Source organism: Mus pahari, chromosome 7 (assembly GCF_900095145.1).
Source record: "Mus pahari chromosome 7, PAHARI_EIJ_v1.1, whole genome shotgun sequence".
Classification (NCBI taxonomy): Eukaryota; Metazoa; Chordata; class Mammalia; order Rodentia; family Muridae; genus Mus; species Mus pahari.
This window is the reverse complement of record NC_034596.1, coordinates 50,334,017-50,345,731: the sequence shown is the minus strand read 5'-3', so window position 1 is coordinate 50,345,731 and position 11,715 is coordinate 50,334,017. Positions and strand designations below refer to the sequence as shown.

General features: G+C 42.8%; 1 protein-coding gene across 5 annotated transcripts in view; it reads right to left on the bottom strand.

The window, feature by feature from the left end:
* The window catches only part of Npas3 (neuronal PAS domain protein 3), an 819,449-nt gene that overhangs the window by 699,386 nt on the left and 108,348 nt on the right, over nt 1-11,715 (bottom strand). For all 5 annotated transcript variants that reach the window (XM_029541027.1, XM_029541028.1, XM_029541029.1 and 2 more), the window contains exon 2: nt 10,422-10,511. In XM_029541027.1, the coding sequence (XP_029396887.1) occupies nt 10,422-10,511 (90 nt within the window). The remainder of the gene's footprint in view (nt 1-10,421; nt 10,512-11,715) is intronic.

The window sequence follows — 11,715 nt, the reverse complement described above, 5'->3', positions numbered from 1 at the left end:
GGAAGGGGAAGGGGAAGGGGAAGGGGAAGGGGAAGGGACGGGAAGGGAAGGGAAAGTCCAAGCTTTTCCCACTAGCTCTATTATACTTGCAGTATAATCACTGAAGTCACAAATGGAGCCTCAATCCAGGTCCCCTGTCCCACTCTTATACTCTGAAGCATATGTGCATATGTGTGGCTAGAAGCCAGGTTCAAGTAGATCACCAAGCCTTCTGAGGCCTACCAGCTTTCAATGTGCTATCTACCATGGCCCTTGCCCATTTGCCCACTGCATACCAGCTCCTCAATGATGAGCCTGTCAGCACCTCTCCAGCTTCAGAGTCTTTACACAAACACTCCTCAAACCCAGAATGTTTTTATTCTTAATAGCTAAATGACCACCTCAGTCATTTTCTTATATTTGCCCAATTGTCATCTTCCTCATGGGGCCAGCCCATCTTTGCCACGGAAGACCTAAGGTCTCCCTAACTTCTCTTTCTGTTCCATGGCACCGACCACTATTTAACACACTACACTCTCCTTCATTGTTCATGTGTGGTGTTTATTGCCTTGTTCAATGCTGCCCAAGTTTGAGCACTAATATTATCAGTCTTTGTTCACTTGAGTACCCCAAAGAGTAGTCCCTTGTTGTTGTAAGTACTCAATTAACAGGCCAATTAAAGAGAGAGATCACTGTGGATCAAACTAGAGAGACTCCATAGAGGAGGAAAGACAAGGATCCAGTACATGAGCTCAGGCTGCCATTCATGGGCAGAAACTGAGACAACCTAACGAGACAAGAAAGTTGTAAGCAGACTGGACCAAGACTAATAGTGGCTTTGAACCACTAGCTGAGATTACAGACACCATACATAAGAATAAGCAGCAAATGAGCAAGGGAAGAGGTTGAACACAGCACTGAAGTTGGTAAGGTAGCTCAGAAAGAAAGGAAAAGCTTGCATTGGCTAGCATGGACTACTGGATACATAGTATCGTAGTATTTATGTATCTGGATCTAATAGTTCAAGGAGATAAGTAAGTCTCATTTGGCATTTGCAACAATCCAGGCCTGAAGTGATGCTCTGAATTTGGAAAATTAGAAAAGAAGAAGAAGTATTTCCAAAGCTCTAAACAGAAGATCTGAGACAAAAGAGACAGGGTGAAAGATGATTCCCAGCACAGAAATTAAAGCAAGACAAGTGCGAGGTCGGAGAGGAACTTCCTGGGGATGGTACCATGGTGTTTCTAAGAAACTGTTGTGCTGTCATGTAGAAAGCCTTAAATGGGAACTGGTGAAAATCCTGATCGACGACGGGCCAGCCTTGTCATGCCACAGTCATAACCAAAGCATAGTTTACCACGATGCTTTGAGAATCAATTAACTATTTCCACAGACGTGCTTACAAATGTATTGGCTCTTACCCACAGAGGCCGAATTAAGGGGGAACGCATGTAGAAATGCAGAATCTGAAGTCAAGGCTAGAGCCTGATAAAAGGCAGCTATAATCAGGGGCCATTCTATCTATGCATCCTCGCTGAGGTGCAGACATTATTCCACATCAGAGGAACTACAGTTCCTAGGCAAACGTGCATAGTTTTACATGCAAAGGACACTGGCCTCCCTTTCTCTGTAGGGACATCCTGATAAGTCCTAGGGTCTCGTATTTTGCAGATGGTTCTTAATTGACCAGCCTTAAATGGAGAAAGATGTGTCTGAAGTAATGTATCATCCTGCTCTAAGGGCCAAGGTGAAAGGCAGCAGACAGGACTCTCGTTCCCTCCCTGTGCCCCCTTTTCCTTCCTCCTTCTTTCTCTCTTTCTCACTCTCCAATGTATATATGAATTCACTAGATTGCATCTTATTAGCTGTGTGAACTAGCAAATTGACTTTGTTGAGCCTTCATGTTCCCCAAGTGCAAAATCAGAATGCTGCCTGCTTTAGGTAGCACAAATGGATCAATTACAAAAATCCCCGAAACCAAAGACTCCTGTTTGCATCATGCTAGTAGTATCTGTCCCTCCAGTATTGGCCTCGCCTATGTGGAAAAGCAGCAAACACAGAAATAATGTGGAGAAACTGTCCCATAGTCACTGGTCTGCTTGTCAGCACTGGACACAGGCGTCACCCCAACACTCCCCTTACAACAGTGTGTGCTAAGTGAAAACCTACCACTTCCATAGACACCAATTACAGACTGAGGCTACCTGGCAAGTGTCTGCAGGGGAGCAGACTCTGAGCAGCTGCAGCTGCCTCCCCCCCCCCCCCCCCGTTACCCATCAGGAAGTCCCAAGGAGAGCATGCTGCTTCCCCAGAGCAAAGAGCTTCTGTCATTGCTCTCAAGACTTTCCTTACCAGAACATTCAGATGCCCCCAACACACACAGGACAGGAGGCTTTCTGCCCCAGGGGAGCCAGACTCACTCAGCTTTGCCCTTAAAATTGTTCTCTTAATGGAGCCAAGAGAGAAAGCAAAGAAAAGAATCATAGGAAAAAAAAAAAAAGATAGGTGTGTACTTTCCAGTTTTAAGCAGGGCAGCACTGGGCTGGGATTCACAGTGGTGAGAGGTGACATCAAGTAAATGCTCAGGCAAAGCAGACAGTCACCAGCTAGAGAGGGGGACACTGTATTCGGTAACACGCATGGGCAAGCAAAGAGACTGAGGCCCGGGGAAACTTTGCAAGAGTTCTGAGGAATGGGAGAGGGAAACATAGTTCTTCAAATGTCGCATTTATGTCACCATTTGGTGACATAAACCTCAAACACCAAGATCGCTCTCTGTGTCCTATATGGCACCGAATGCTCATGAAAAACCACCAAAGCAGCACTCTCCTCTTGATGGTCCCCAGACCAAAATCCTCAAAGCACCCAGCCCTCTCCTTGCTTTGAGAACAGGAGCTAAAGGTCTCATTACACAATATGCAAAATTCTCTTTTTCAGTAATGGAGACAATGGTGGCGCAGAGCTGGCAGGTGGGAGACTGAGTTCCATGAAATAACTCAGCAGCTACTCTCCTGCATGTGTGCATCTGGATGGTACACAGATACGCGTGCCTATATTCTGCCACACTCTCTGAGCTCAGCCCCTTGCAGTATTTCCACATTCCAATAGGGTATTATATCTAGATAAAAATAATAACGAGCTGGTAAAGACTCTTTTTTTTTTTTTTTCTGTTGCAAATCTCACTAATCAGTTTATCTCTGGTTCTTGCCAGAGGAATTTAAAGTCACACAAAAATACAAGCGATAAACATCCAAAACCTCGACACAAGCTACCCCAGCAAATGCACCTCTGCAGAAGACAGTTTGCATGCAGGAGTACACCACCGCAGGGCCTCCAGCTTCCCCTGCAAACTTAGCTCCGGAAACTTCCCAGCTAAGCCATTTGTGGATCAATGCACAAAAACTCACCCGGGAAACTGGGTTGCAGGTAAGCAACCAGCCAGGACAGACTCCAGCATGGTAGGGGGTCGCTATCTTTGAGTGTTACAGATACAAATGGCAGTGCCTGCGGGCACTTCTTCCCTTACCTTCTACAGGACTAAAATACAGTGCATCTGTATTTATAAAGAACTACCCCAAAAGAAAAGAAAAGACCGAAAACCTATGGCCATGAAGGGAAACACTCCAGGACTGTGGGGCTAGAATCATGCCAGATCCATTTTCCGCCACCTGCAGTTAATGACTAAATGCGATCACATGAACTTGTGATCACAAAACGAGTAGCTCGTCATCAGAACAAACGTAATTCTTTTCACTCTGACACATGAACTATGTCCAAAGATTCAACTAAAAGATGCGCCTACAATACAGATAAAGCTTCTGTTATGGTGAACACAATGTATTACAACCATAGTTCACACATGACTACGAATCCCCAGTCAGTGTTAAAACCTGAACACAGGCACAAGGGTGTAGCTGCCTGTCCCTGAAACCACCTTTTGGGGACTTTGAACACAGACAGTGGTGTCTCTAAACAGCTCATTCCACCTCCATTCCTCCCAGAATGCCATGCTCTCTACTCTCTGATCTCAAGTTTGTGGGGTTCTACATCCTGCGGTTGTGTCCCACAGGTGTGTCTGTAAGGAATTGCTTTCTAAAATGTAAGTAGTCACTTCTCTCACAATGAAAATACACACTCCAGTAAAGGCAGTCAATATACCTTCATTCTAAAACCATCCTGCCTCAACTTCCATTTTTTTATTCTCTGGCATTGATACACCCTAAATTAGAAGTGGTCAACGAATGCGCGGGATTCCTCAACCAGGAGAAGCAGTCAGTTCAAGGGAGGTTCTGAACTGACTCCATAATGGGAGAATCCTCCTTCATATCAGCAAGTCAACTTGACTAACCAACACCAGGAAAAGCTAGATGACTTCCTTTCAAAGCATGCAGAATAAGCTCAAGGCTCAACGCTGAGGAAGCTGTGCGCACTTTTTGGCTTCCTTCCAACCCACCTCCTGCGTGATTCCCCAGGCTGTGCTGCACCTCAACTCCAGCACTCCTCCGGGCTCTCACGGGGTGACTGTCCTTCAGCCTGATACCATTGCTCTCGCCTCCTCACCAGCCTCACCTATTTCTACCCTTCCTCTGTTTTCCCATGCCTGTGTTGTAAAATTCGTACTGTGTCACACTTGGAAAGCCCGCCTTTCAACCCAAATCACTACCCGAGGCACCTCGGCCCAAGCTGAGAACCTTGAAGCATTCTCCACACAAAAAGGTCAGTGTCTAACACGCAGATTCTATGGGGCTGCTGAACAAAGTTCACCCTCTATGTCTGACTCTTTTTGATTCTTTGTTACTGTCTGCTTCAAATACAACTGGCATATGTTATTCTAATGGAAAAGATCATGTAATAGCAACCAATCAATCAAGCTAAAGAAGTGGCCAGCCCTTCAGCACAAGTGACCAATTACCCACAGCTGCTCTATGAGGCACATACACTTTATGTTCCTTCCCTGATCTGGTACATGACAGTATTAGCATACAGACACATCACAGTCATGTAACTATGGGGTCATCTCTTCTCCTCTTCCTGGGCCCTGTCCATTTCTAAACACAAGAATTCTTGGGCAAAAAGAGGCATAACATTAACCTGGTTAGAACATCCCAATTCAAGATGTGCTATTTTGTAAAAGAAAAAAAAAATCACTCCTTTAGATTTGTTCATTGTAACATGCAGAGTCCTAGGTAGACAGCTTGGACACCAAAGGAACTTACTACCCAAGCCTGGAGATCCGAATTAGATTCTCAGAGAAGCACCTGATGAAAGGAAGAGAACTGTCCTCCGACCTCCTCAAGTGTACCACGGCCCACACACCTCCTCCTAACACACACACACACACACACACACACACACACACACACACACACACACACTGTAAATAAAATGTTCATTTATTTCAATGCAGAGTTCTGAGGAAAGCAGTCGTATCGGTTCACACAGATCTGCAGTGAGCAGTGCAGAGCCTGGCTCTCCATGGAGGAGATCATCTTTTGAAGCTCTAAGTAGGTAGAAAAGTGCAATGAACTTCACAGAAGAGGGAGAGGGGTTTGGGACAGAGTAGAAAGTGGAAGACCAACCTTAAAACCCTGCCCACTTGACCCTGTTGCTTTAAGCAGCAGCAGTTTAAGGCACATACAAACACATTCTCGTCTGGGTTCCTCTGCATTAACCACACTTCTGAGCCAAGGTCCCCTGGATGGGGCCTTTTCATTGAACAGGAGTCTCAAGGTGCTTACAGCAATGTGCCACATGCCTTCGGGCAATGCTTGTGACAGATGGCAGTCCCTCGGAGTTGGTCTTTTCTAAGAGCTGGTGTGCTGACTATTCTTGCACACAGCCGAAACAATATGCTATTTTAGTGCAAATCCTTGAATCACAGGGGCCCAACTCTATCTAAGGTGTATTGCAACTTAAACTCTGGAGTTCACATTACCTTTCTTAGTTAATCCTCCACTATGTTATTTTTTTCAGTGCTAAGTTTTGCACATGCTGTGTAATTAATCTACCACTGAGCTACCCCTCCACACACACACTTGAGTGTGTGTCTACATATATGTGCATAGTATGTGTGGGTACTTGTATTCACGAGACCGCACAAGCACCAATGTGCATATGCATATGGAGGCCAGTGGTGGATATCCAATACTTTCCGTTATTGCTCTCCACCTTATTTTTGAAGATGTGGTTCCTCCCTTGACCTTCAGATCATTGATTATCTGGACTGAGTGACCAGTGACTTCCGGGACTCCCCATCTTCATCTCCTCCCATCCCAGAATGAGGTTACACACCCATGCTACCACGCTGCTCTTTGTGTGGGTGCTGGTTAGGCCCTCATCTTGAGAAGTGGATACATTGTTAGATTTTTTTTTCTAGAACAGGATCAAGTGGTATAGCTCAAGCTAGCCTGGAATGCAAGATCTACCTGCCTCAGTTTCCCTAGTGATGGAAGTGCAAGTGTGAACTAACAAGCCTGGTCCAGAGAATCTTGATATTTATAGTCCTCTTTCTACAATGCCATATCCTGTGGATGAATGTTCCATAAGTAAACACTTTCCTGTTCTCATTTAAAAATAAAACTTGGCCCTATGCGGTGGCCCAGCAGGTGGAGGTATGTGCCACCATCACTGATGAGCTGGATTTGACCTTTGGGACTCGGAAGACAGAAGATGGGATACAACTGCCATAAGTTGTCATCCTCAGATCTTCGTGTGTGTTGGGGCATGCGCTCTCCAATGCATGGAATTAATTAATTACAAATTTGATATGTCTTGTTAAAATTTTATTTTACCTTGTTTTTGAATTTGTAGGATTTTTTTAAAAATTCATACAGCATATTTTATTATATTTACCCTCCTAGTTACTCCAAGATACTACCCACAAAATAAATAAATAAATTATAACATACATTTTTAAATAAGTGAATAAAAACTGTTATTTTCCCCTTTCTGATTTTCTATATTGCTTTTATTTTTACATTTTTAAAGATCGAAAAAAATCCCACAATTGTCTCAATTTGGAAAGAACATTGGCTCATCCCAATCAAATCCAGTAACTTATGAATGAGTTTGCTAAAAATTAAGGTATATTATTTTAATCTATTAATGCAGTTAAAACAAAAAGAATTTTCAGTAAAATAAATTAGAACTTTAGGAGCAGCTAATGATAGGTTTTACATCTATGTTTGTTTAATAACTTTTAATATTTTTGAAACGGTCTAACAATTTGAAGAATGCCAAGTAAAATCGAAATGCACTAGAAAGTCACAAAGTCACAATAGTTCTAAAACCACAGGCTAACACTGGAAGGAGTCCGAATATTGGTAAAGGCTGAGCAACCACTTGTGGGGGGCATGATATGTAGCATTTTCCAGTTTGTGTGGTGGAAAATGATATGTAGCATTTTCCAGTTTGTATGGTAAAGTCCATATTGGTAAAGGCTGAGCAACCACTTGTGGGGGGCATGATATGTAGCATTTTCCAGTTTGTGTGGTGCAAAAACACCTCTTCTAATTCCACCTGTCTAACACGAGGTCACTCACCACATGGAAAGAGGTGGATGCACCTGGACTGACCTGGTTACTGTAGGATGTATCATGTATCATGGTCAATCCATGATACATGGCTTGTACAGCCTCCTCCTACTGGTGGCCCTTCCAATCTACTCTACCCTGCATATAATGATACAGGCCCATATGTTCTATTTATATTTATTTACCTGACTCTGTATAAAAGCATTTCTCATTTTGGAAGGTGGGGAAACATGCAGAGACCAAAAGGAGACGCATTTTCTCTCTTGACCCACTCAGCACATACATGTGCAGTTGAATTACACCCGTGGCAGAGAGAAACGAAACAGAAGCTTTGACACATAAATACGTGCAGACTTACAACACATGAAAATATTCTGTTCTTTTCTCTCTCATCACTAAATTAAATCCATACCTCCTGTTTGGGTTGTGACCCAGAGTTCAAAAACAATTCAGCCATAGAGACTACAAGCTCACTGAAGACAGGCTAATATGGCATTCGCCTGAGTTGTTACTGTACCTGGTAGTAATTATGGAGGTCCAAGAAGGCAGAACATTTTCCCAAATATCCAAAAACTATAGTTGGTTGCTAAATGATGCCTCAAAGCAAGTGGATAACTCATGTCATCGAATCAGGATGGTTAACACTTCACCACAAAAGCTGGACCGTCTCCCAAGACAGCTTTCAGCAGAAACTGACAACAGGCTCTTTAAAAAAATCTCGTCTTTCCTCATCACTGACAAAAGTTTAGCCCATTGCTCACCAAGGTTTTGGGTCTCTGCCTAGAGAGCAGATCCGAGTGGTCACTTGTTTCCCTACAACCCCTAACTGCATTAAAAGATGCCACAGTTCCTACAAAACATCTCCAGGCTTCTAAAAAGCAGAGCTATGTCAACACTGGTTAGTAAATAGATGGAATAGACAGAGCCTCTGTCACATACCCTAACACCAGCTTCCCAAGAACCAGAGATACTAAAGAGGTGAGGTCAACCCTCAGGAAAATAAGACCTAAAGCCAGAGACTCTCCCCATCAGCACGCCTACACGCTGCACACTCTCTACAGGTGCTTCGGAAAGCACACGCCCGTGCCAGACAATGCAGCTAAGCATCCTCACGAAAACACACAGCACTATTAATCATCTCAGTGACAGTGCTCCAGTTGAACATCGTGAGGATTTCCTCCCCTTCTTCATCATTTATTTGCCAATATTTCCTTGTTATGAATATCCCCCAAGTGACTTTCCCCAGCCGTCACAGATGTGCTGCCTCCTGTGCCTACCTAGACTACAAATACCACTGACTCTTAAAACAACAGCAAAAGCCCCAGAGATGACTCCTACGGATAAAGGGGGAGGGGGCGTAGCATAGACTAAATGACCCAGGGCCCACCATGCTCCTTACTTTACACAGACCCACCTCAGCCTTCAAGCAGATGGTAATGCCAGACAAGTGAAGCTGGCTTGATTACAAATGAACAATAGCTGACTCCTGGTAGCCATTATTTGAAGGGTCAACAATCAATTGCTGCTTTAGTGTGTCCTTGAAGGACTGTTTTCCTATACAACAAAACGCTCCTTCAAAAAGTATCCACACACCACAAGAAAACCACATATCTCCAACAAATTACAGAAACGTAGCCACTGGGACACAAACACATTAAAAAGGCCTCATGTAAGTTTGAGATGAACCATGGTAACTATGCAGTCATGCAGCCATTATCAAACATACTTATAAGGCGCAAAGGTTAGTAAATAGATGTGAGTCTATTTACAGTCTCAGCTGCTTCTAGGATTTACTCCATGGCAGTTCCAAGCCTTCACAGCCACCAGCCTTTCCCACCTCTCTTAAAAATGGACACCTTGAAATGACTCTAATGTCAGCTAAGGAATGGGTGACGGCAGAGCCCACCAGCTTATAATCAGAACAGGATTTTAGGAAGGAAGTACTTTATTCTTTCCAAAAATAACATTCTATTGTAAAATAAAATAAAATAAAATAAAAAGTATAAAGACAAAACCACAGCACAGTATATTTGCAAAACATACGCAGAAGGACTGACGCCTTCTGGGGAATTGTGTTAACAATGCATTTTCTATAGGGGAATTTGATGTTAATCTCTCTTCAACAAATATTCCATAATTGTTTTGGAAAGCATATATTTGTATTCATTTCCAGAAGACTCCGAATGGACCATTTCGGAGGGGAACAAAACGTAACTTCCTTCTGAGCAAAAGCAACACAAATGCAACTCTGCTGTATTAAAACACCACTCCCTCCCGAGAGCAGCAGGTTCACCGCAGCAGCCGCAACTGCACCTCATCAGCCAGTTTGTAGATGCTGTTAAGTAATGGACAGAGCAAAAGGTAGCAAAGACAGAGGACTCAACTTCAATTTAACTGTCCTGTAAGGTACATAGTAATTAGCTGCAAAGCTCTGAAATCTTAGCTAGCATGTTAAGTCTGCTACATGACAGTATAATTTGACTTCTTAAAGGATTATGCAAATTACAACTCATCATTCCATTACAGGATTGAAAAAAAGTGACAGCTAATTTATACATAACACACCTTTCAAATCCCTAAGATGCGTAGCACCTGTGCGATGTATTTTGCTGAGATTTTCTTGCACATAAGTACTTGTTTATTGCAATATAAAGAAGCTTACCTAAGAGCTTTAATACAGTTATTTTTTTAAAAAAAAACTTTTAGACCACAATTTCAAAATAATAGACTCCTCCCACCCTCAATTTAAGAGGTAAAATTTTTGGTTTTGTTGTTTTTGTTTTGTTCCATTTGATTTGCCTTTCCCCCCCAGTATACATAGGTTTAACACAAATATACTATTTGAATAGCTGGCAACCACAAGCACTGATGCACGAGCCAGAAGGCAGACTCACAAAGATTTCAACATACTTCTGGTAGGTAGATTCACAGTAGATTCCGTCATATCTGTAGATTTTCCTACATTCTGATTGGTTGGGCAGAGGATGCTGGGCAGTTATTCTGTAGAGGCATCAAAAACAGATAGACATGACTAGAGAGCGGGATGCAGGATAACAAGTGTGCTGAAACGAAATCATTTTGCTCTTTACCCCTAGGTGCTACTCACAGCTGTAATGTGCACATGCACTGTAGCTACTCATGGCTATAATGTGCACATAGCTACTCACAACTGTAATGTGCACATACACTGTAGCTACTCACAGCTGTAATGTGCACATAGCTACTCACAACTGTAATGTGNCTACTCACAACTGTAATGTGCACATACACTGTAGCTACTCACAGCTGTAATGTGCACATAGCTACTCACAACTGTAATGTGCACATACACTGTAGTTACTCACAGCTGTAATGTGCACATGCACTGTAGCTACTCACAACTGTAATGTGCACATACACTGTAGCTACTCACAACTGTAATGTACACATACACTGTAACTACTTACAGCTGTAATGTGCACATAGCTACTCACAACTGTAATGTGCACAGACACTGTAGCTACTCACAGCTGTACTGTACACAAACACTATCACATTTGAGCTCCCATTCTAGAGAGCCCCAGTCAGGCAAAAACAAGTGTTTTAATTCTTCATGGGAACAACCTTACTTTTAATCTCAAAGTCATAAAAGTAGAAGAAAATCAGGACAAGGGTCTAAAGCTAAACTCACTCTACAGTCCCCATGATTATTTTCTAAAGGAAATGTTAAAAACAAATATCATTAGTGTTTTCGTTACAAGATTGTCATTAATCCAATCATGCATTACGAGAGGAGGCAACTGTAAATTAGCTATAAAACCAAAGTTGGGTTAATATGTTTTCAGCTTTATTCAATTTATGTGGCGTTTGTACACTCCTGGTTTCTAAAGGGATGTAATACAGCTTACAGAACTGAACCCAATTAGGGATAAAAACACAAGCAAGGCCATCGGGAGTGAGGGTTAGACGTTAACAGGCACCTGAGATGAGCTGATTACGGCGGATCCAGGTTTCTTGGCAGTTAAGGCAAAAAGGGGGGTAAAGCTTACACAGTTTTTCTTTGTATCACTTAAGCATATAAATTCATCTGAGACTCCCCGCATTATAGAGACATAAAATGCTGAGAGGCATTTTCTGACCATTTCCTTCTATTGAAAATCTCTTCGTTCAGGGGGGAAAAGTACAAAAGGAACCTATCTTTTTCTGTTACCGTGGAAAGTCGTGA